The sequence below is a fragment of the Sinohyriopsis cumingii genome, chromosome 3 (assembly GCF_028554795.1).
Source record: "Sinohyriopsis cumingii isolate HCF-2022 chromosome 3, ASM2855479v2, whole genome shotgun sequence".
Classification (NCBI taxonomy): Eukaryota; Metazoa; Mollusca; class Bivalvia; order Unionida; family Unionidae; genus Sinohyriopsis; species Sinohyriopsis cumingii.
Genome location: NC_142963.1, coordinates 127,147,697 through 127,173,884, shown reverse-complemented (window position 1 = coordinate 127,173,884; position 26,188 = coordinate 127,147,697). Strand labels below are relative to the sequence as shown.

The window sequence follows — 26,188 nt, the reverse complement described above, 5'->3', positions numbered from 1 at the left end:
CTCTTTGTGTTTTAGAGGTCATATTTCTTCTTAAGTAAATACACGCATCAATAGACAGACAGATTGGGTCATCATCCTAGAGGTTCACTGTACTTTCGGTTCTTTACTTCATACAAACCCCAAATTTATTAGTTTGAAGAAGAAAAAAAAAAAGATAACATGCCCCTCAATACTGTAACACGTCTGTTCTGACTCTACCGATGTGAGTGTGAGTGTTTATGTTAAAAGGTTTAAGTGAGATATAAAAAAGTGGTCAGCTTGAAAACGCGAACCAATACTGTGACGCTCAGTATTTTGATGTGGTAAGAAGAAATGGTACAACACACACACACACAGAGGGCTTGTAAGTTCACATTTCAGTGTCTGCACTGTAATGGTAACAACGCAAGAACATAGGGATTATTATGCCACACAGTCCTAGAACAAAACAATGCATCACCCGTTGTAAGCCATTTCATTGGCTATACTTATTTTCTTACCGCGTTCACTTCGAATTGACTTGAGTAGCTATTCAGACAGTGACGAGAATGGCCATGCTTTACTGGGTCTATCCTATAGGCGATTTATATAAAAAAAAATATTTTTAAAAATTAAACTAATGCACGAACAATCGTACCATGGGCGATCCCATGGAAATTGTGTCCGTCTTATTGCAAAATACATCAACATTTAATTTAACCGTGCAGATCGCTAGAACAAACCTCTGATAATATACATTTTGAAAAGTGTTGTGTGACACGGATCGCCATTGTCGCTTGGTGTCTGCTTTCTTGTTCGAAAAGAGATCGTTTCGTCTTGACTATAAAAATTTAATTTGACTAAGTTTTACGCACTACTTGAACTCATAACTTTACGTTGTAGGTTTTAACACTCGTTCTCCGTTTTCTGGAAGTTCGTTTTTGCGTTTCTCAGATGTGATACTATTTTTTATGGACCGAACGAAATTTCTTTTGGCGTGAATCAGGACTCGTGGTTTTGTGGCATAAATGGAGAGCATTGATTAAAGCTCAGTTATGTCGTCTTCGAAATCGCTGACACGGATTTGAACTAACACTTCAGGTTTTGTGTGAGGCGATACGGTACATCATTGCCTTTTACTTTCTCAATGAAATCGTTTCATCTTATTGCAAAATTACATTTGACTAGGTTTCATACGCAGCAGGTCCCTGTATATAGGGAGAGTGTCTTAGCGTCAGAGTATTCATTCCACTCTCAAACGATCAAGAAGATGGAAGAGTCAGCACAGATCGACCTGCTGGTCAAATATTTGCTAAAAGTCATACGAAAGCATAATTCACATGCGAAAGTGGCAACAAAACTTACTCTTTTGGTCGTTGATTTGATGAGAGTCATACGAAAGTGTGTAAGTGCTAATGAAGTTTGCTATATCTGCAAAGGTAAATGGGTATTTGTCTCCAGAATACCTGCTTCGTCTAAGAAAGAGAGACAAAAGTCAAGATACCTAATATCGTTGTCGGGAGAAAGGACACTGGGATTCAGAGTGCCCTACGAGAAAAGAGAAGAAACAGAAGCAAAACGAAACAGAGAAGAGGGATTCAAAAGAAGAAGAAATTGAAGATGATGAAGAACTTGTGCCACTAAAGACATGGAAATGGAAAAATTGACAATGTGAGCCGATGCGTTGGCCCTGATGTGAAATTTCATACTACCTTCTAAAAGAGAATAGACCAGAAAGAAAACGTAAGTGTCTCTTAGTCTTGACATTCTATAATAAGGATGGCGTGATTTGTTTTTTACTCACACTTTATGAAATTGTGCTCTTTCACCTATCTCTATCCCTCTGGAATATGTTTTAGTTAGAATTGAAATGAAAGGATGTTTTCCTTCACGCACGCTCTTTAGGCATGCAAGTCGGTAAACAATAGTCAGTCTATTCATCCATCATTTTGTGTCTTGATGTTTCCTAAATCACACACTGATGCCATAAAGTAACGGGTTAAATGGGTTTTGTAATGTTGGGGGTGGGGTGGGGTGTAGGTGCTTGGCTGAGTTGGTCATTGCAGGTGAGGGCTTAGGTGCTTTCAAAAAACGTTTTCTTCTTCACTGTGTTGATGGAATATAATGGGTTATTTTCTTCATTCTATGTTGATAGTATATATAAAGGGTTATTTCTTTACTCCGTGTGGATAGTGTATAATGGTTTTCTTCTTCCCTCTGTGTGGTTAGTATATTATGGCTTTTTCCTCTTCCCTCTTTGAGGATAGTGTATATTGGGTTATTTATTTCTTCCCTCTGCGTAGATTGTAGATATGGGGTTTATTTTATTTACATCTCACCTCCGTGTGGGTAGTAGGTATGGGATTTGCATTCTTCCTCTTCCATGTGTAGATAGTATATTTGGGGTTTGTATTATCTCCCTTCTGTGTGGATAGTATATTTGGGGTTTGTTTTTTTCCTCTTCCCTGTGTGTGTGTGTGTGTATGTGTATGTGTATGTGTATGTGTGTGTGTGTGTGTATTCGCGTACGTTGTGTAGATCGTATATTTGGTTGTTTTTTCTTCTTCCTCCCGAGTGTAGATCGTATATTTGGGGTTTGTCCGCATTAGCGACGTTGTGTGGATAGTATATTTGGGAATTGTATGCGTTCGGGTACGTTTGTATGGAAAGTATATTTGGGGCTTGTATGCGTTCGCGTACTTTTGTATGGATAGTATATTTGGGGTTTGTATGCGTTCGCGTCCTTTTGTATGGATAGTATATTTGGGGTTTGTATGCGTTCGCGTACGTTTGGATGGATAGTATATTTTGGGGTTTGTATGCGTTTGCGTACGTTTGTGTGGATAGTATATTTGGGGTTTGTATGCGTTCGCGTGCGTTTGTGTGGATAGTTTATTTGGGGTTTGTATTATCTCCCTTCTGTGTTGATAGTATATTTGGGGTTTGCTTTTTCCTCTTCCCTCTGTGTGTGTGTGTGTGTGTGTGTGTGTGTGTGTGTGTGTTCGCGTACGTTGTGTAGATCGTATATTTGGTTGGTTTTTTTCTTCTTCCTCCCGAGTGTGGGTAGTATATTTGGTGTTTGTATGCGTTAGCGACGTTTTGTGGATAGTATATTTGGGGTTTTTATGCGTTAGCGACGTTGTGTGGATAGTATATTTGGGGTTTGTACGCGTTAGCTACGTTGTGTGGATAGTATATTTGGGGCTTGTACGCGTTAGCAACGTTTGTGTGGATAGTATATTTGGGGTTTTATGCGTTAGCGACGTTGTGTGGATAGTATATTTGGGGTTTGTATGCGTTCGCGTACGTTTGTATGGATAGTATGTTTGGTTTTGTTTTTTCCTCTTTCCTCTGTGTGTGTGTGTGTGTGCGTATGTCTGCGCGCGTACGTTGTGTGTGTGTGTGCGTGTATTGGTCTCTGTTTGTCCCTATAAAACTCATTTTATCCCTATCAGATACACTCTACCTACCTACCTACAGTAGCGCGTATTCAGGTCAGCCACTTGCAACACTGTTGCCGTTTATCCCCTAGTGTTCAGTACAGTGACATCACTGACGCTGGAAATTTTGAGACTATAAATATGGACTTGGGGATTTCCACAGGTTGTAGTTATACATATGTATTAGAGTTCATAAACAGGAACGTCACTCAAGCTGAGGCTATAAAAAGATAGTGGGATTTTCCGAAGGAATAACCTACAAGTTGGAGCTATAAATAGATAGTGGGATTTCATAGGAATTTCAGCTGATTATAGATACACAGGTTTTTATTCACGATCGTCACACAAGTTGATATTGTAAGTAGTTACTAATTTTATCCATTTTATAGTGTGTGTGTGTGTGTGCGCGCGCGCGCGTATGTCTGCGCGCGTACGTTGTGTGTGTGTGTTGGTCTCTGTTTGTTCCTATAAAACTCACTTTATCCCTATCAAATACACTCTACCTACCTACCTACAGTAGCGCGTATTCAGGTCAGCCACTTGCAACACTGTTGCCATTTATCCCCTAGTGTTCAGTACAGTGACGTCACTGACGCTGAAAATTTTGAGACTATAAATATGGACTTGGGGATTTCCACAGGTTGTAGCTATACATATGTATTAGAGTTCACAAACAGGAACGTCACTCAAGCTGAGGCTATAAAAAGATAGTGGGATTTTCCAAAGGAATAACCCACAAGTTGTAGTGTAAATAGATAGTGAGATTTCATAGGAATTTCAGCTGATTATAGCTATAAATAGATACATGGGTGTTTATCCACGATATAATATTAAGGATATATTAACATAAAACCAAAGGCCCTTTTCAGAGCCATTCATAGGTCTCGAAAAGATCTTGACTTTCATTGCCTACCCCTTTTTATTTTTTATTTTTAAAAAAAAAATAGAGACCCTTCCCTATTTCAAATTTCGTATGTTCCCTTTTCATAGACCCATCAGGTCGGGACCGTATTAAAATAGGGTCCCGACCCTGTTCCATTTTCCCTTGTCGCTCAACAGTCCCAAAATATATTCCCCATGTTAAATTCCCCTTGTCGCTCAACAGTCCCACGATTTATTCCCCATGTTAAATTCCCATTGTCGCCAGGGTACAAACTTTTTTCTCTAATGTTAAATTTTCCATTGTCGCCAGGGTACAACCCCCCTATTTTAACATTAAAGTCCCATTGTCGCTAGGGTATCCCCATTCACTACTTATGTCTATGTATACGTATGCCACCTGCACCAGCACTGAGCGAGCAGTTGATAGCTGTGTCTGGGTTTAAGTCCTCAAGCTCTGGTCCATTTCCAGAAATGTTCATTAGCATTTGTAAACTCTTTTGGTTTAAGGAATTCCTTAAAGACGTCTTGATTAAGTTCAGTAACTAAATCCTCGTTCACACTCAGAAATAGCTACCGCACACTCAGTATCCGTCTTACGTTTAATCCCTCCATTTTCAAACAAATTTACCTTCGCCGAATCGCCGTTATTACCTTACTTAATAATTTAGCAAACTCATTTTATCCACAGAGTAACTATCAGCTTGCTTGACAACTATTTCTAAAGTGATCATAACATCAATTTTCTCTTTTAAATACGAACTGAAACAACTCATTAATTAGCGTAATTGTTTCGCTTCAAACACAATATCGCACGTGGAAGTTAATCATCTGTATAATCAATTTTAATTAAAGAATCATTACTGTCATTTAATCAGTTCATAAAGGAAACCAACACTGATGTCGGTAAAGTACCTTTCATTAATTTAATTACACTGACTCGCTGGATTAAAATCATAGTGAGCCGCTTGTTATGATCTAGATTGAGTAAACTCATTGCAACAAAACCGCTTACAACACTGCTAATTGATCATACTGGCTTTCTTTTGTTTGACGTGTTTTGATTTGGGGGCGCTCACCAGATAAAATGTACTTTTGAGAGAGTGACGTATGTAAGATGAAGGAGTTCGCATTTAAAACATGCACAGTGGAGAGAATGTTGGCATACCTCTATGCTACATTAATGTAATGTGGATGATATTTCTTTTGGATATTGTACTTTTGGAAATTTTACATGATTTAAGCACATTGCTAACTAAAATGACTGCTTCCTTGTGTTAAAAAATCAGCCTAAAGTACACTATGCATAGCAGCTATTAAAATAGGGAAAATGAATTTTGCCAGACTAGACAATACCAGCTTCTGAAAGTGCAATGAATGAATTACCAAATATATAAAATGCATAAATAGTTATCGGCTCTTTTTTATACAATTTACCTCTGAAGTTCAGGAAGTGAAAATGACCAAGTAGAGCTAGCACTTTTTTGAAAGATGCACATCTGAAGTAAGGCCAAGCTGTATACTCTATTACCCATAGTACACCCATCAATCATACACTAAAACAAAGGGAATTAAAGGTTCTTTGCATATACCTAAGATATATAAGGTCTCTTTTTAAATAGCCAGTATAACCAGTGAGGAAAGCCGGGGAAATTCTTTTTCTTTAAAAATCTAACTATGCAAAATACGAATTTGTAGAGCGCCACCTTTGCCGATAATTTGGTCGCTTAGCCCAATATGCAGTCAAGCGGTTAAAGGATGTAAATGTATACACTAAGAAGGGTAGAATCAAGTATTCAGTACGCCCAGAAGGCATGATTGGCCAAATAAAGGCAGATATAGTGATTAAAGCACGAAAATAAGGACTAGCCCGACTTTTTTTTAAAACGCACTTGTCCGGGACTAGCGACTTGGAAAATTTTACTTGTCCGACTTCAAAAATGACTAGTCCGGGACGTCGGGCTATGGGATTTACTCAGCCCTGATTGTGCTCTTAGCAAACAAGCAAAATCGTACCAGGTGTATTATTAGTAACGGTGTAGTCTTGTTGCAGCCCGTGAAATTGATTTTGGACAGCTCTGGCAATGTTGCTTGTGATACTGATAAAGAAATTAGTAACCGGCCGTTTTTACTTTCTGCGGGTAATAATAAAATCGTTGTTTTTGTAAGCGTTTTCACATGCAATGACCGTAAAACATTAACAAAAAATGCCAGGTGTCAGGTAGGCCATAAAACCCGGGTTTTTAAGGCTTTTTAGGGTTAAAAAGAAGGGTTCCTTGGATGGAAACTGATGGACATGTGCTCATAACCTCCTTTATATATACTACTGTAGGAACTTTGTTTGAACGTACCAAAACTTATCAGTATGTTGATACGATATCTCCAGGCTCAGAAAAGAAAAAATAATAATTGTTAAGGTCGCTGTCAAAAAGGTTGGGAAGCATTTACTTAAATGTAATCCCAGTGTTATAATGTGCAGAAAAATGTTGAAAACGAACTGACTGGACGTTACATCAAGTTAATTTTCCTTAGTTCTCACGATATAGGCATTTATTTATAAATGATCATTTGTAAAAATATGTTATTTCTCACTTTTAATTAATGTTACTCTTTTGCTTTATTCTTTATACTGTCGATTGTACTCTTCGTAATACACATAAATAATAAAGATATCAATCAGTCTAATTAAATCACTTAAACAGTACAGCATGGAAGTTAGTCATACAATTCTACATTGTAAAACATCGAGGATATGTATGTTTTGGGGGTCGTCAGCTCGAAACATAATTTGCACTATGTACGAAAATTATTACAAATTCTTGAAAGCTGCTCCCCTCCTTTTTTCAGAAAAAAATTATCCCCCAACAAACGGAATATTTCTATGAAGAAATGCAAGTATTCTTTACCGTTAAATGGTAAAAGTATACCACGGAAACACGTAAACTCAGGGGGCTTCGCTTCATATGCCTTAGCCGTGGGTGGTGGGTGACCCTAAACGATAATTCTGGATCCATCACTGCATGCGTAGTACAGTTATTTTATCTCAGAAACGTAGGCACTATATTCTGTTTCAGGTTAACTGGTTTGGGGCTTTGGAAATGTGTCGCCTTTATGTTCGACCGATGAATAACATCTTCGATAAACACCGTCGATGACGAAATCGTCAGTTGGTGACTCCTCCCCTCCTACGCAAGATAGATCCAGCCATTATTTGCCAGGAAAATTCAGTCCTATCTTTTCGCAAAGAAAACCTTCATGCACAATGGAGATGAAAATAATCTGCCGATATTTGGTCTCAAAATTAATCAACTTTTTCAAAGAAACGCCCATATTCTTTCGGCAATATATATTTATTTGTTTAGCTTGTTCTTTATGACTTTCTCTCCCTCAAATAAAATAGTATATACCTTGTTATTCCAACCAATGAGAATTGATCGGCTGACATTGTTGACATAACTTGTATTTGGGTCGCTATTTAGTGCTATACAATCTAAGTTGCCAAAGGCTCTTGTTTTACGGTTTCTGGTTCTAAAGCAAGGGTTAAATACTAATCATTCATTTGTTAAATCATATCATTGTACAGCGAAAATAAGGATGATTTGGTGTGTATGGTTAGTGCTGCTGTCGTTCGCTAAAGGTATGTATCTTTAAATTACAATGTTCTGTATTTTCGTAGGTCACTCCACTGAAAGGGGTGCTATAATATAAATATTGTCACACGTTATTTTGCATCAGCGTACGTAGAGTTTGCAAGCTTGTTTATTAAACAAGAGGCGGGGTAGGAATTGGGATGCCGACTTACAGTCCCCATAACCCACTTGGGTACGATTCAAAACCCATGCGTGTTTAAAGTGTTGTTTTGGATGGGTGGGTGGGCGACTAGGATTTTTAACGTATCTTTATCGCAAGGATGTCTGCAGTGTGGCAGTTTAATGTGATGTCTATCACGGGGGCATCATGCCACATACGTATAGCATCATGTCTCACTCAGGTACTTGATCCTTACACCAGGCCGAGTCGACCGCTCCGGTGGCGTAGTGGTTAGATTGTCCGCCTCGGATACGGAAGGTCGTGGGTTCGATCCCCGGCCGAGTCATTCCAGAGACTTACAAAAATGGTACTAACAGTTCCATCACCTGGCGTTCATCATTAAGAGGCTAGTATTAGGACTGGTCGGTCTGGTGTCAGGATAATGTGACTGGGTGGGATATCATGCTAGGTGTCTGCGACGTAATGTCCAGTGCTAGGCATCACTATAAAATGTCACACTGCAGATATCGTAGCGATATGACTGAAAAATTGTTAAAGCAACGTTACAAATCCAAATCACACACACACCAGGTGACCAGTCATAACACTAACATGCAGAGCAGCTGCCACTACCTTTTCTTTAAAAATAAGTCTTTGGTATGACTTGGCTGGGTTTCAAATCTGCGACCTCTAACTGTTGTCTTGGAACAACCATTGCAGACTGCCCTCTTTGGCTCTTCTCAGCATGAAATTTACATAGAAATGTTATTGATCTGTCTTTTAAACAAAATTTGAACGTTAATCAGAAAATTTCAGCGCACATAAACGTTATGATGAATTACGTTTGGTGTCAACGTTCCACGACAAAAAATGGTATACATTGGTCATACAACATAAGATGTATCTCATGATATTTTTTTGGGGTCCTACACCAAAAGATAAACAACATGTGATAGTCTTATATTGTAGGACTAAACATTAGGCCTACCCTTGGCTCGTTTGTCGCACCTTATTGAGTTTTGCGTTTAAGTAATACAAAGTACAGTGGTGGGACATCCATATTCATGATGAATGCAACACAATTCTAGCTACAATGGCAATGACATACGCACACAAAAATCGAATAATGAGCCTGTGAAATGGACATGAGTTTTGGTTGTGTTTCAGTTGTTGCCAGTAACTTCCCATGGGGTGGTGGTTCTTCCTGGTGTTTTCCTGGTTCTTCTTCCACCAAATGCATTGGTTGCTATGTATAGCCTATCGTGCGCAGGTGTTAAACCCACAAAACCAAACCATAAAAGAAAATGCAATCTCATGTTTTGTTTGAAACACCTAACATAAGATCACTTGTTAACTTTTGCCAGCAACCTGTTGAAGCTTTCCTTGTCTGAATGATTTATGTGGTCTGATTTATGTTGTATATTATATCACATTTTTTGGAAATTTTTGATGATAAATAGATAGGGACATCATCCCATCAGATTTAAAGATAAACCAGTAAAGTCAGACCAGGTTCATTATTGCATGCCATGGATGATTATCCACTACACTCCTGTTTTCCATGGCAGCCAATTACCACAATAAAAAGCCCATGCTTTCTTACAAACCCATGCTGTCCAAGCTGAGATTTGAACACACGTCATTGGATATAAGATGTCTGTGATCTATAAACGTGAATGTTGCACTGTGCCATATACTGGTTTATCCACCTGAGACCCCTTCCATTTGATCTGTTTATTGTGGTAATTGAGTATCTGACAAGACCCTGCACGTCACAGAGTACAGTGGATACCCGAAGGAAAAATAGACAAGTGGTTTTTACATGCATGAAGTAAATAAGAATGCTGATTATCAGAATCAGAACACGTGTGAAACTAGCCTGGTACAAATGCATTAATTTCAGTACTGATGATATCAAATGATGTAGTGTATTGGTGCCAAAACTTAATCAGTTGGTGAAGGTTATGTTTGACAACTTGGCGCTTGCTGTTGATAAACATTTACTGTATTATGTGGTGACAATGTGAAAAATGTGGCAGTATTTTGTTGAGGTATTTGAAACATCCGAAATTAAATTTTGACAAAAAGATTGCAGTGAAATTTCATCAAAAAATGAGAGTTTAAAATTGCATTGAAATACTTGGCATATGAATATGAATGGCTGAAATATGAACCAGAAAATAATTTGTGCACTTTCGGAGAAATACAAAAGTGTGCAGTATTTTAACCTTCTACGAGAATCAGTTAAATGTCAGCAGGGTCAGTACAAATGTTATTTTGGTTATCTTATTGATCAGTAAAAAGAAAAACCCAGGACCCATATTTACCAATATTTTCACTTAGCCGACTGTCAGAAGTTTAGAATGTCAGTACTGAAATATTGTCCTTATTTTTCTGCAGAAGTCAATCATTCGTACAACAATTAGCATTCGTTTCAGTAACTGTCTTATTGCTATCTTTATAATACCCTGTTGAAGATATAACTTCAAAGTTTGTGCTTGTGTCAACTGCATTTAAAGCACTGTAGCTTTCCTATGGCAACATGTATGGATCACGTGGCCTTTTTTACCATGTTATTGATAGTTTTTCTCACACTTTGAATATTTTTAAATACTTGTCTGATCAGTTCCTTAATTCCACTCGGACATACTTCATCATGGGTAATATGCATGGAGAATAATGGATTATGTATTTCCATGAGGAAGAAAAAAAATGAATGGTATTGAGGAATGTGCTGAATGTAGAAACATTTTACAGACATTACCATGATGTTATTGAGTGTATATACATCAGCATCAGTTCTTGGACCTGATACTATTATGGTGGGGTGTGTGTCATTTGGATTTTTATTGTAGTTTTAACAATTTTCCAGTCATATCTTTGCATTGTGGCAGTTTATAGTGATGTCTACCACTGGGGCATCATGCCGCAGACATGTAGCATCCTGTTCCACCCAGTCACATTGTCTTAACACCAGGCTGACCAGTCCTAACACTAACCACTTAATGTTAAGTGCCAAGCGAAGCAGCCATTAGTACCAATATTATAAGTCTTTGGTATGACTTGGCCGGAGTTTGAACCCGCGACCTCCTGCATCTGAGGTGGATGCTTCAGCCATTTAGGCCATTTGAGTGGTTCTTGAGGATAGGAAGTTGTAACTGCCCGTAAGAGCAGTTTATTATCCTAATAGGAGTTAGTAGTGTCCTTCATTGACATCTTTATGGTTACATCCATCTTGAATATTTTTCTTGCTGTATGTATGAAGGTCAATTTCATCAAGAAGACTCTGAGTCTTATTTTGCTAAGTCCGGTGTCAGACTCACAATCCATGGGTCATGGGTTTGATGCCCATCCAGGTCAGCATTGGTCACCTATGACAGTAAGTCCTTGGGACAAGCCATTTCCATTGCATGATTTTGCCAGACCAAGTGTTGAAAATGCCATTTTATACCTTTAGCTGTTGATTGTAGCATCTCTCAAGGCCCTGTCATCTGTCTTAAGGAGCCACTGGGACTCCATACCTTTAACAAAGAATGATTAAATATTTTTGAGTCTTGTTTCCTCTCCTAGCATTGAACTTTGATCAGTGTCATTTAGGAATCATTGATCCTGCTGTTAATGTGGTTTACTCTCAGGTTTGTGTGTTCTTCATTTAGATGAGCATTCAGACTACTGTTTAACATGATCCAACATGCTCAACCTATTTTGGGCTGCAATACATGTACATGTACTTTCCTCTCTTTTAGCAGGTAGTGATATTTGACTGAACTTTCTACACTGTTTGATGCATGTATATAGTGGTCGGATGTTATTTGTGTTTCAGCTGCTTTGCTTGTGTGGTAGTCGTTGTATTGGCAGATATTGGTGTCCGTGTGAATTTGTCTTTGTGCTTTTAATTGTGCCTGTACACTTGCTTGTTATACATGCTTGAAGCTCATTCAACCTATTGCTGAATGTGAGTGAAAAACATGTTGATATCCTTGGGCAGCTGACCAATACTGCAGAATGAGTAGAAAAGGTATTAGCTATGACAAATACAAAATTCAGCTTTAAAAAAAATGTTTCTGTTGGTTTTAATGTCACTTTTAACATTATTGTCAATATCATGCAAAAGAAATGGGATCTAAGTGTCTTTCTCAAAATTACAGAGAAAGCAAACTTGTGCTGGCCTGGGTGGATATCAAACAGCTTCTGTGTAGAGAGAACCATGCGAGTGTTATTTATATTTGATTTAATTTATTTAATTGTCTATTTTTGTAAGTTTAAAAAAATATTATCATTAATTTCATTACATGTCAATGTAATGTAATTTTGTTTGCTAGAAATTTGATATTTTCCAGAAAATTCAGTTTGACCTGAATCTTTTTATAAACACCTAATAATAGAAACACCGTTTCTATTTTTTACTTAGTGCCCGACCTTGATTCAGAAATCGTTGAGACAAATAAACAACTTCTTATTTTTATTTTATTCTGGAGTAAAATGATTGATTTTTATCAAGGTCATGCTAGGAGTACATGATATTTTTATATGTAAACAGCCTCTATTTCACAATTCTGTGTTTTCCGAAATTGCGCAGTAGTCAGGTTTTATATTGATGTCTGTAGAGATGTTTCTCAGTTGGGCATTATTCATTACACTGGAAAGTCTGTTTTGGCAGTTTGGAGCTATATGTTAATTTTTATTCAAATTATTTGGATTCTATAAGAGTAATTCATTTTCTTGGAAATATTTGAGTGCTCATAAAGAATTCTTGGACAAAGACATTTATTTAAATTTTAGTCGGAATTCAAGCACCAGAATATTGTTTTCTTTAGTTCAGAAAGGACTGTACACATCAGCTCTATACTGATTACAGTATATGTCATCACCTTCTGTGTTGGATTTTTCGTCGGGACTCAAACTTGAATTCATTAGAACATTTCATTACTAGGACTTCTAAAATTTATTTCGTTGATTATTTTTGGATTTGATTCTCAAAACCGTACATTCTTATTTTTTTCATTTTTACTGTGTTTTTCCAAGGAAATAAATTATTTGTTAAATTTTTCAAAGCTTGTTGTTTTCACTCTTTTTTCAGCTACTGTTTATTAGAGCCTAAACATGTAACATAAGACAAGCCACTGCTTTTTCTGGATCTAACTGTGTTTGAAACTTGCCTTCAGTTCAACACCAAAGAGTCAGGTGCTAATTTCAGCCATGAATGTTCTAAACTCAAGACTGTAATACGTCTGAAATTCCATCCATAAAACATTGTCTCTTTTTTTCTGTTACGACTGGGATAAGCTCTCACAAGATATGTTTTACTAACATCTATCTTTCATCATTAACCGACCAGACAAACCCATACATACTCTGTTTTATCATCACCCATTTCTAGACAGATTCCCATTTTTCATTATCATTAGTACTGGATTCCTGTAAGCCATTGCATAGTTTCACAGTCATTGAGATCCCACCAAAGCTTTCCACGGACATGCACAGGCAGTATGTCTAGTTCTATTTTCAATTTTTTCATCAGTACATGTACATCATATGTAAAAAAAGGAAAGAATGTCATGATAATCCTATGGATGCTTTACTGAAACTAAATACTGTACATCTAATATAGACATGTCTTACAAACTGAATGCTGACACATCAAGATGTAGAAGTACAGTAAATGAAATAATTGTAAGCTGACTGGTATATGACATGCATTCTGATACAGTAAGTCAAACTAGTGGATAGGGGAAAGGTTGAATTTCTTATTATTTTGATAAAAATGGGATCAATTAAATGATTGTAAACTGTGTAGAAATGTTTGCTAAATGTTGCAGCTTTACATACTTGCTTTATTTGTTGACCTGAGTATAATATCTAGCTATGAAAACGTAATTATCATCTGACCCTTTTTAAAAATATTTTTATATTTAATTTGACTTTAAAGGCTTTACTCTAACTAGGACCATTAAATCCATATGTAAGTTGGCTGTTTGGTTTTAATAGTCCACCATTGTCTTTAGTGTGCCCTACACATTGAAGTCAGTCAACAAAACAATGCAGAAACCTGTGTTTGTTGGTGATTTGAAACATGTTTATTACTAGGTGTTTTAATCTCCATTTCTCCAAATATACACAATTTCACCTAATCCTTTTACAATCACTTGGACTCTTTTTAATAACCCGGACATTACAGGATTGATAGTTGCTTTGCAGAAACAGAGTGATCAAAGAACAAGTTCACCAGAAACTTGCTGAGAATGCAGCTATTGGAATTTTAATCAGATCAAAATTAAGACCATACCTCCTTTATTTGTGTCTGAATCATGTATCTGTTTAATAATAACAAAAGTTTGTTAAAAGACAGTATATATTTTATTGTACTGGTCTTATTAATCAAACATTAGGATTCATCATTGTTTATTTTTTATTGCTCTGACCAAATAAAATATGAAATTTAAAAAATATTTAGATAAACACATCATGCCTCTTGTTTGCTTATTTATCCAAAAAACCTTTCCAACCCAAAAATATTTATAAAAAGTGATATAAACAATGATGTTATTCATTAATTTTAAAACCAGTATTATAACAACTGGTCCCTTGATGACATCAACCTTGTAACTATGTCCAAAATCAATAACAAAAAGAGTTGACCATTCCCAGGTTGGTTAATAATGTCAAATAAAGACGTCCTCATTTTAATGTTGTCTCTCTGAGCCATATGGTTTAGCACATTGTGTTACAGTGAAGGGTCTTCTAATGAGGGACTGATGTACTTTCAGTTTTAAGCATGTTGCAGCAAACCAGACCAGCTACTTATTCCGATTTACTTGAAATCATCCCATATTTTTGTATAGAAGTCCAAATATTCAGATTTTCTTATCCCCCCCCCCCAATTTTTTTCTTTCTTTCTCCAATTTTAAAAATGGCCCCAAAATTACATTTTGATTCATACTGGCTGTACCTCCTTTAATGAGAGCAAAGTGATGCTGAAATTCTGCATGGAGTACACCACATTTCTAGCATGAAAATCAGTCATTTTTTCATTTTCATCTTTTTTATGCTGCTGGCTAGCATGTTAATTGAATTAACACTAAATATCGGCATAAAAGATCAAAATTGAAATGGTGCGGCTGTAGCATGTTTCTTACATTAAGTAAATAACAAGCGACAGTGGAGATGTCAGTTCCTTTATAAAATTTATTGTAGATATATGGTCATAAACACTGATCCTGATTTTTTTCCCTCCAAATCCTGACTTTTTTTTACTTCGTTATCCCGATTTTCATTCTACTCAAAGTGATGGGTCTGTGCAAATTATCCTGGCATGGGTTTCTTTTAACCCAAGTCACTTGCTTTTATTAGTAATACTTCTGCCTTTTTGACCTGTGTATGTCAGGTGATTATTATCAAGTCCACTTGAAACCCTTGTTGAGAACTGTGACATCAGGTTTCCAATTTTAAAATCTAATGCAAAGTTGTCTTGCTTTTTTTTACTACTTAGTTTCAGTTCATTACCTTAACAACTTTATAATTTCTTTCAGGAGAGGAATATGAGAATTGCCCGCAGGTGGTTCGGGATGGTCGACATTATTTTAAAACTTTTAACAGGACGTGTTATATGTTTGTTAATGAAGAAAAATATTGGGATGATGCTAGAGACTACTGTTGGAGCCAGGGAGGAGAGCTTGTAAAGGTCCAAAACATGGAAACCATGACGTTTTTGATAAATGTCCTTAACTCACATGAGCTAGGATGGGATTCTAATGGAGTCTGGAATGGAGCCAGTGATTTAAGGAATAGAGGATGGGAATGGACAACAGGTAATCAACATACATTAGTTGAAGAGCAGTAATAATATAATTTTTAAATAATTAACAATATTTAAAGAAACGGGTCGGATATCAATATTGGCACTTGTATAATGAATGTTGTACTCGCAAGTGTTTGGATGCCTGCTATCTATTGCACATTACAGGGTTTCTTTTTGACCCTTCAAATTGTGAATCTTGGAAATATGTGAAAATCTGCATTGTACTTCCCAATATTCAGCTCACAAGCTGAAGAGGACAAGCTAGGTTGTGTTTTGGCCCTGCAGCTGGCATGTGTCATCCATTAACAATTGGTCTTGTCAACTCATCAAAAACCACTGAACCAGTTTTTACCAAACTTAGCAAATGCATCCTGGCATGAAGCCCTTTCATTATTAGCATACCTTTAGGTCATAGTTAACTGTTTTTGGAATGGGTTTCATATTACCAATACCCAGAGAGGACCAAGAGGGCTAAGTTAGCTAGCAAGATAGATCGATCCAGAGAGACACACACACACACACACATTATAATACAGTTGTTCCTGATATTATGGCAGGATTTTATGGTACTCTGTATACATACAGTACATGTACTGATACAACAGGAATCCTAAACATGGTGATTGGGATGTATCTTGATGAATACATCACCATCATCACAGACAATGGGCACCGTGTTTCATGCTTACTATGGTTAAATTTTATGTTTACAGTTTTTTCTGTGAGATAGCTTGCCAGTAGCTTCTCGTGGGTCAGTGGTTCTTTCTGGTTTTTTTCTGGGTTCTTCCTCCACCAATAATACTGGCCGCCATGTATAGCCTATCGTGTGCTGAAAAATGGCGTTAAACCCCACAACAACAACAACAACGATTTTTTCTTAATTAATGTTAAGGTTAGAACTATTAATAAACTAGATGATACCATTCATCTATATTAGTACTGCACCCATATAATAAAAGATCTTTCTCTAGCTGTTTCATGTTTTACTGGCTTTAGTAGTTGCCATTTTTCTGTCAAGCTCATGACTACACTTTTTTCTGCATTATATATATATATATATATATATATATATATATATATATATATATATATCACCTCTAGATGCGATGAGCTCTACTCCCAGATTGTAAAAGTAGGTCATTATAGCCTATATTTTAGACTTCACTGACACGGTTAAGTTTTGTATTTGATACTAAAATCATGCAACTGGCATCACCAGTAGTACACCTGTATTGCAAAGAGGTTCATGTGACCTATATTTAATGCCTCAGGGACTTTGTTGAAATTGCGTTTACTGTAAAGTTATTGGGATACATTTCTGTTAGTACTACATCCTTACAAACAGGGAATGTCACCATGACCTACCTTTTAGAATTTGCAAGTGAAAATTGTAATTTGTCACCCTCTGTCATTCTATTCTGCAACTAAAAAAATGACATCATTTTTCTAATTACAGTTATATAACATGTTTTACACTAAAAATATTTGGCAGGTGCAATTTACTGCACATCATAATTCCTTTTTGGTTGTGTGATTTCTAGTACCTACTCTAGGTCTTTGTCTTTACATGTGATTAGCATGACTTAATCCTGTTAAATGGTCAGTCTCAGTCTTATACATGACCTGTGCAATCAACCTTGGCTAATGAAACATATGGAAAAATGAAAAATTGATACCAATATTGAAAATTTAGTCAGCAGTAAACTAAGTGTGAGCCAAACTGACTGAAATGCAGATATGACCAAGGCTAACTTAAATGATAGAAAATATCATCAGGAGAAACTGAAGTTAAACACTTATCAAGATGGTGGCTACGAAAACAAAGAACTTGTACAGGGTCAAAAACTTTAGTGCAAAAATGCAAGAAATGGTCATCATGCATTGAGCTTCCAAGTTAAACTCTGAAAGGAAATACATGTACCACGTTGATATATCATGCTAAACACAAGCAAAATGTGGAATGTTCTTCAACACTTACTGCATTGCCCTAGCTTGGTCAGTAAAGCTATTATACAGAGGAGAATCATGCTGCATGCTCAGTTACTACACAACTGCTTATTAATGTACATTGCTACTGAAGTACATGCTTGTTCAGGCCCATATTTTGCTTGATTCAGAATGGAAGGCAAAGGACATTACTGTATATACTCACTTATAAGTTGTGTGAAACATCAACTGTTATGTAAACCAGGTGAGTCTTATCAGGTCCATTTGGACCATATACATCTGGCAATACAATCATTTATATCACAGTATGCTGCAATATAATTTCAGATGGCAATATTCACATTGCTATACATGTATATATTATTCAAATACTTTTATAGAGCAAAATAACTTATGAGATATGCTTGTCCTTTATTCATCCAAGTTGTTATCTCTACACCTCCTGAACTACTTGTAGGGAACTTTATCCCAGGGTTTAGTTGGTTCAAAATGGTGATGTTTCAACGACATCCAATTTGGCCACTACAAATGCCAGCTTGAAAATCTTGTTCTGTTACTTCTGAACAAATAGATTGATATGGGATTTTTATGGTAAGACTAATTATGATGTCTAATTGGTCCCAAATGAAAATGGTGTGTTAATCTGGACATAGAACACAATTAATTTTACTTTATGTTCTCTGCATTTGTTTCTCAATACTGACCTATCCTTTGTGTGACAATCAATACAAATCATATGTTAATCTAAAATACCTTCAAAGATGACTTCACGGTGAAGTTCTTGTCAAAGGTTGACCTGCATTTTTTTTTAGAGGCTGGACTGTCAACAGAGCAGCATGTAAACAGAACACAGATTTCACTTCCGGATCATCACCAGGGCATATTACTCACTGTGCACTGTTGCCGAAATACACACGGAACACCACACCCTGAACTCATATTCTCATATTCTCAAGAATAAACAATTACCCTTAAATCCCTACCAAAAATGCATTAATATAACTCTTCTATCACCACCAAGATGAGAGAGGAAAAAATGTTCTAAAAATAGACTAGAACTACATTTGGGTACTGAACAGGAAGTACTAATTGTGACCTGATTCCATCTGACATCCAGTATGGCAGCCATCATGAAAATCTTGTCTCTACTCCTCCTGAACAGAACGTCAGATTAACATAAGTTTTCTCCACAAGACTTCTTATGATGTCTAGCTGGTCTTGAATGAAAATGGTGACAATCAGACAGTGACTTCTTAAAATATACACCAAACAGAATTAGTTGCAATGTATTGTCTGAGTAATGTCTATCTTGGACATCGAGATGTAGTTCAGAGGTGTTATGCCAAATATAAATATTGTACCTGAACTTTCATATAGTATCTTGTTTGATCTTGAATCTAAACAAAAATGGGCAAAGCATCACTATTTTGAAATGTAGGATATGACATGTACATTATACATTGAAACTTAGTTTCTCACCTTGTGCGGGATGGAAAATCAGGATGCAGGTTATACACACAGAAAGCAGTACATCCACTTTGACTTTGACCAGATTTGACAATGAATCCTGGTATGAATGCCCTCCAGTTTTTGCACAAATAATGCTGATTCACTGCTAATTGTAGCCATTATTGATACAAACAGAAAGACCTTTTAAATGTTAATATCCCGGGTCAATTCTTCCACAAAAATCGCAAATTATTTTTTGAAATCCTGTCTTTATTTCTTCATTAAATCCCTCATATATTTAGTATCTCCCACACCCCACCCTCAATTTTTTGTTTGTGTGCAATGGATGTAGGAATATCATCCCATAAATTTCAGTTCTAAAATAGACACTGAATTCCTCAAAAGGTGGTCAGCAGAATTTGATGAACTTTTAAAGAAGCTTCCTGGCATAAGGCCTTTCAAGGGTACAGAAAGCTTCCTTGCATAAGGCCTTACAAGATTACAGACATGTGTACTAACTATTGGTATAAAAAAAGGCTTGAGAATTTAGATTAGGTGGTGGGGCATGGGGTGTTAAATTTTATCAAGCAGGACTACTACAGCTTGAATTTTTATTTTACAGGAGAGAAACTCTCTTGGGGTTTCTGGGATAGAGGTCAGCCAAGCAAAACCCTTTTCATTATTTCATTGGAGAACTGTGCACTTATGAGACGGAATTATGGTTGGCGATGGCATGACTACCATTGTCATTTTCTGAAATACCACTACAATTTTATTTGTCAGTTTCGTAAGTATCAACAGTTTCTCAAATAATTATGTATTACCCTACCTATGTCTTAATTATTGTCATGTACATATCTTTTTTATTGACTTTTGAAAACAGTCTGAAAAGTTTCATTCTTACAGCTCACAAGCATCAGAGTAAAACATTAAATGTACATGTTCATTCACTTGTTACACCTGTCATTGTTGTGTTGCTTGGGAACCATGGGAATACGACTTTTTTAAATCCTTTGTAAAGCCTTTCCCAGGTTTTGAAACATTTCCAGAGCTGATATACTATGGTTATTTGACGAATAATTATAACTGATGATGGTCTTGAAGGTAGTTTCAACAATTGTTTGTGTGTAGGAGTCATTCTCTCCACTTATATCACCACTTGATAATGACTGGAATCTGCCCTAGGTAGGATAGTTGTGTATGGATCATGAGCGTTACTAATTGTATTCTCCACTGCATCATTACCTGATTCCCTTGGCATTGGATCAAGACTGTATTGTACAGGCCCAAATGACTGTTCTAAAATTTAATTGAATCCTCACCCCCACTCATTTTGTGTGAGTAAAATCTATTCTATTGAATCACATCTTAAGAGATTTTTAGGACTTGTTGTACTGCATATGCAGTTTTCTGATTCTTCATGAATCTTATTAAGGATGGAGAGAGCATGAAGAAGATTAAGGAAATAGCCATCCAAAATGACACCTGGCAACCTTGTGGTGTTTGAATGTGAAGAATTGCCTCCTACCCATATCCCAGGCCTGTACTCAAGTTTTTCATGTAAAAAAAAACTGACATGACAAAACACAACTTTTCCATGTAATCAACATGGAGATTGGCGTACAGAGAAATGTCATGGAAAGTATACATGCTGACTTGTACAAGTAATTGGAACATGGAAAGCTAGGTGGAAATAAGATGGAGACTTGCAGCATAAGAGTATCATCATGAACCATATGTACTCACTTGCATGTCACATCCAACTGCAAACTGCACAAACCCAGATCTGCCATCACATAAATGCAGATCTGGGTCTGTGCAGTTTGTTAGCAGTGATCAGTAGAACAAACAACATAGATCCTGATCATCATGTGCATAATGCTACAGAAAATCAGGATCATTGTTATTTGCAGTTGGACTTGATTTTTATAAGCGAGTATCTGTGGCACATCACATGGAAATAGTAAGGAAAAATTGGACTTTGAATGCACACTCTTGACATTGAAACTGTGGTTTTCAAAAAATCCATTCATAGAAAGTTGAGTTTAGAAAAGAAACTTTTATAATTGGTACTTTCTTGATGTTTTTTTTAAAAAAATCCATCATTGTGATACAGCTGACAAGTTGTTAATTTAATAAAAAGCATATACTTATTGTGATCAATAGTTAGACCTTATTATGTTGTTTTCATCAACAATCTTCCCTGACAGATTGGAAATAATCATCAACTGATCCACTGTTATATACTAACTTGTTGGTAGAGTCAAACTGCAAACAACAAAGGTCCTGATCTGCTTATTATGATGCTCCTGTCTGTGTTGTTTATTCTACTGATTACTCTTATCAAACTGCATAGATTCAGATCTGGCACATTATGTGATGGCAGATCTGGGTCTTTGCAGTTTGCAGATGGGCTCTACTTATAAGCAGGGGCCACGAGTGGTCTAAAGCGCTCTCCGTTAAGGATCACTGCCATCTCACCTCTGTCTACGTCTGTTCGACTCTCAAATTTGGCTGATGTGGGTATGTGAGAAAGCTTGCCAGTAGTTTCTCATGGGTTGGTGGTTCTTTCCGGTGTTTTCCTGGGTTCTTCCTCCACCATTAATACTGGCCGCCATGTATAGCCTATTGTGTGCTGAAAAATGGCTTTTAACCCTACAGCAACGACAACAACAACAACTTATAAGCAAGCATATACAGTATATGCTGATGATATTCCTATCACTGATGAACACTGCTTCAAAACTGAATTAGAAATAATATTCAGATGAGGTTAAGGAGGCTTGAAAATGTGTTATAAGAAATTTTATGATTGTAAATACAGATTAAATCAAATTTTTAATTAATAACAAAAGAGCAAAGATAAAGACATGTGACTTGAGCTTTTTCTACAATAATAAAAGACTGAAAATGGTTTCTTAGGACAAATTGTTGGTATTCTTGTTGATCATTATTTGCTCTATTCTGATTGTACAAGAGTCAATACAATTAAAATCCTATCTTTAGCTATTACAAAAAATTAAGTGTTTTATTCCAAAATAATACGATGTCACGTTTTACAAGAGTTACATTTAGCCTAATTTTGACTACTGTAATATAATATAGGGAAATATGTCTGTTGTATTATTATGAAAATATTTCAGTGTCATAATAAGCCTTTCAAATGATACTTGATTGGCAAGCAGGAAGCATAATAAAGGCAGTGGGCACTTTAAAAATCTTACATTTTCAAGAATGATTTGACCTTCAAAAGCCAAAATGTTGTATAAAGTTTCTGGCAAGGCCAATCCATTTTGCATGAGAAATACTTTTTTAATAAAGACAAACTAGCAACACCCACAACCTTAAAACCAGTGACATTCAGAGGCCAAATTCCAAAATCCAAAGAAAGAATCATTTGAAAACAGTTTCGGTGCTTTGGAACAATTTATGGAATAAGATCCCAAAAGAAATTAAAGAATTGTCTAGCTTATCAGCTTTCACCATAGATATATTGAATGGATGAAATCTAAGTCTTTAATTAATACCACAAGGCCTAGCCTCATCCTCCAGCTACTTTGTTGTATATGTCGGTATGTGCTACGCATGAGTAACTTTGACTAGTTAACACTGATAGTAATTTCATCTGTTAGTGTCTATACAATTTACACCCATTTATGTGTACAGTGTGTATATGAATGTATGTCTATACACATGCATGTGTAAGATGGGTATTGACTGATTGTGCTTTGTATATATCTGTATCTCTTGGAGGGCCTTAGGGTAAATTAGTTTTATTATGTAGCTGGTTTTACCCTCATTATTAAGTTATTAAGTTATTATTATTATTATTATTTATATTATTATTGTGGTTGTTGTTGTTGCTCCCATTTGTATACAGAATGCTTGCTACCAGTGGTGGTGGATCTGAAACCGACATCCACTTTTGGTGCTACTTATGTCAGTATTTTATAATAGTGTAGGCCAGGACCATTTTGCAGCACACTTAAGGGTCTGTGGTGTCAGAATGAAAGCTAGCTCCAGGATCAGTACTGCACAACCACATCATGACCTTGAGTTAGTTATACACACATACATGCAGGCAAGCACACACGCATGAAAGCATGCACGCATTCATGCATGCACACACACACACACACACATACATACATACATTTCACAGTGCTTTTAGCAGATGTTTGAAATCTGTGAGTCTCACTTCATACACTTGCCACAGAGTGAAGCATATTTAGTTGTGATGTATTCCCATAGTTATTCTGCTTGTTACCAGTTTTGTTTCCATAAAATTTTGGAGTTCTCCACCATCTGTGGTTGCCAAACTTATTTGTGATGGCTTTAACATGGGGTAAGAAAGAACCCTATTGAGTTTGGATAAAGGTCATAGGCTCAAGGTCACTGATTGAAAGAAGAAAAATAGCTACCACACATTAACTTGAATTCTCCAATATCAACAATTACCAAGCTCTGGATGGCTTGCACTTCACTTTGGGCAAGGAAGAACCTGTTGATTTTTAAGGTCACATAACAAGGTCACTGACTGAAGAAGGAAAAGGTTTCTTCACATTAACTTGAATTTTCCACTATATATGGTTTACAAACTCGTTACCCATTACCCTCATTTGTGTCAGAGCCCCCCATTTCTATTTGCCCCCCCCCCCATTGAACACTAAGGTTAGTTTTTTTTCCCTTTATATGACTCCCAATTCTGACATCCGGAGGATTTTTACTTGCATCCCTTGGTAAAACACTGAAACGTTTTGAATGACTTGAAGCTTTAGTAAGGAAGACATTAATTTTGGGATCAATAGGTTATAGATCACTGTAGCTGTAAGTGGAAAAGTGATCTTCACACAATAACTCAAGTTTGCAGAGAACAAACTTTGTTGATTGGTTGCATTTGGAGAAAGGAAGTATCCTGTTGATTTGGGGATCAAAAAGTCAAAGTCATGGTCAATATGACTAAAAGAACAAAAATGGTTTCTGCAGAATAGCATTAGTTCTACATGGCAGACCTGCACCAAGCAGCCTGTTACTTTGGTGGTTAAAGGTCAAAGGTAATTGTGACTGGCAGACAAGAGAAATGGCTTCTGCACAATAATTTCAGTTAACAACCATGTACTTTTACCAAAGTTGGTGGAAGACATGAATAAAAAAAGAAGGTTATTAATTTGGAATTAAAACGTCGATAGTCAATGTCACTGTGACTGAAAGAAAAAAATGGTTTATCTCAATAACTTTAGTACAAGTAAACATACTTTGACCAATGTTTGTGAACGGCTGGCACATAATACCCAGAGAGTCCTTTTGATTGTTGGGTCAATGAGTAAAGGCCATGGTCATTGTGGCTCAAAGAAAAATGGATTTTACAGAATAATTTTTGTGCTGTAGTAAGTTCCATGGCCAAATGTTTTGCATGACTTGCACTTATGGTAACAAAGAGACCTGTAGATTCTGGTTTAACGGTTAGAGGTCACAGGCATTGAGTCTGATAAGAAAATAATGACAATTTCTGCACATTAAATTTACTTCAAGACTGCATACTGTGACCAAAGGTTGAATTCTTTGAGACCCATTGGTACCAAGTACTTGGATTCAGTGGGATTCAGTGTATCTTTTGTTGACTATATACTAGACAGCTATAATTTTGTGGGTGTTAAGTCAGCAGTAAATTGGATTCAGTGGCTATAATGTTGTGGGTGCAAAGACAACATTGCTTTGAATTCAGTGTCTCTTCATTTTGAATATACCAGGCATCTAACCAACATTCCTTCTAAGCGAATGGTAGATGTGCATGCATTGTGCAAGCATTACGGTGACTTGAGTATCAATGTCGGATTGAATATTTGGTAATTTTGATCTGCTGCGCAGAGAACAATTCAGCTGCGTGGTGATGCCTGAGCAACTGCAAGGCTGTGTGCGCGCGGAGCTTAGAGGGAACGTTGTATCTAACGATAACTATGATTTTGTGGGTGCAAATACAGCAGAGTTGTGGATTTCCAGAGAACTCACAAACCACAGAAAAACAAATTTTCCCAAGATTATTAGAAACATCTGCTTAGCAAAGGTGATAATAATGTCTGTTAAACTTGATTTTATTAGTGAACATTTTGGTGTGTGTTAAACTCCATGTAAGTGATAATTTTGCAAAGAAAAGTGTTCTTGGCACCAGAATGATGGTTCGAGGCAATATGAAAGTGAGGTAGCCCAGAAGTCTACTAAATGCTCACATGAAATGATATATATATTTCAGAACACATAAACACATCTACACAAATGTTTTACAAAGAATACTAATTGTTAATGACACATATAAAGGAATAGAAGAGTCCCTGAGCTAATAGTTTCTTACTCATTTGCCTTCTTTGGGCTACTGAATTTAAGCAGGGCCTTCCAGGTTTTATTAAGTAGCCCACTTGTTGCACCCAGTTTGTGTTAGATTAATAATGGCATACCAAAAATAAACATACTTAGAAGATTCACTAGTATAAATATGGTTGTTTGAGATTTCACAATTGCCATTAGCCAGCATCACTCACTGCTTACTCATTAGACAACTGACATAATATATACAGTATGATTGTACAGCATAAATGTGCAAAATATGCTAAATGAAAGTTTGATTTGGGATTAGTCATTAGAGCATCCTCTATTTAGCTTTTGAAGCAGGTAGATACTTTTATGAGGATTTAGTACTGTAATGATGATGTGAGTCACCAAGGATACAGCGCTCCAGTTTTGCCATGATATGGTATATCCACATACAAGGCAGACCACTGTAACATTTAATACTCCACTGATCATGTTAACTTTTGCATTTAGTTTAGTTTATCTGATGCCATTTTATGTATGGTCATGAAACTCAGTGCTGATTTTCTTAGTCTTCCAGGGTACAACCAGTTTCTTACTCATTTGCCTTCTTGACAAAATGACAAAATAAGGTCATGGTTACCTACTTTCATGCTCTAGC

At 36.5% G+C, this 26,188-nt stretch overlaps 1 protein-coding gene across 1 annotated transcript in view; it reads left to right on the top strand.

Annotated features, from left to right (window-relative positions):
* Window positions 1–7,723: 7,723 nt before the first annotated feature.
* LOC149803807 (uncharacterized) overlaps window positions 7,724–26,188 on the top strand; it is a 49,763-nt gene continuing 31,298 nt past the window's right edge. Inside the window, exons 1-3 of the mRNA XM_089953617.1 lie at window positions 7,724–7,914; window positions 15,557–15,835; window positions 19,844–20,008. Coding sequence (XP_089809743.1) covers window positions 7,872–7,914; window positions 15,557–15,835; window positions 19,844–20,008 — 487 coding nt within the window. The 5' untranslated portion in view covers window positions 7,724–7,871. The remainder of the gene's footprint in view (window positions 7,915–15,556; window positions 15,836–19,843; window positions 20,009–26,188) is intronic.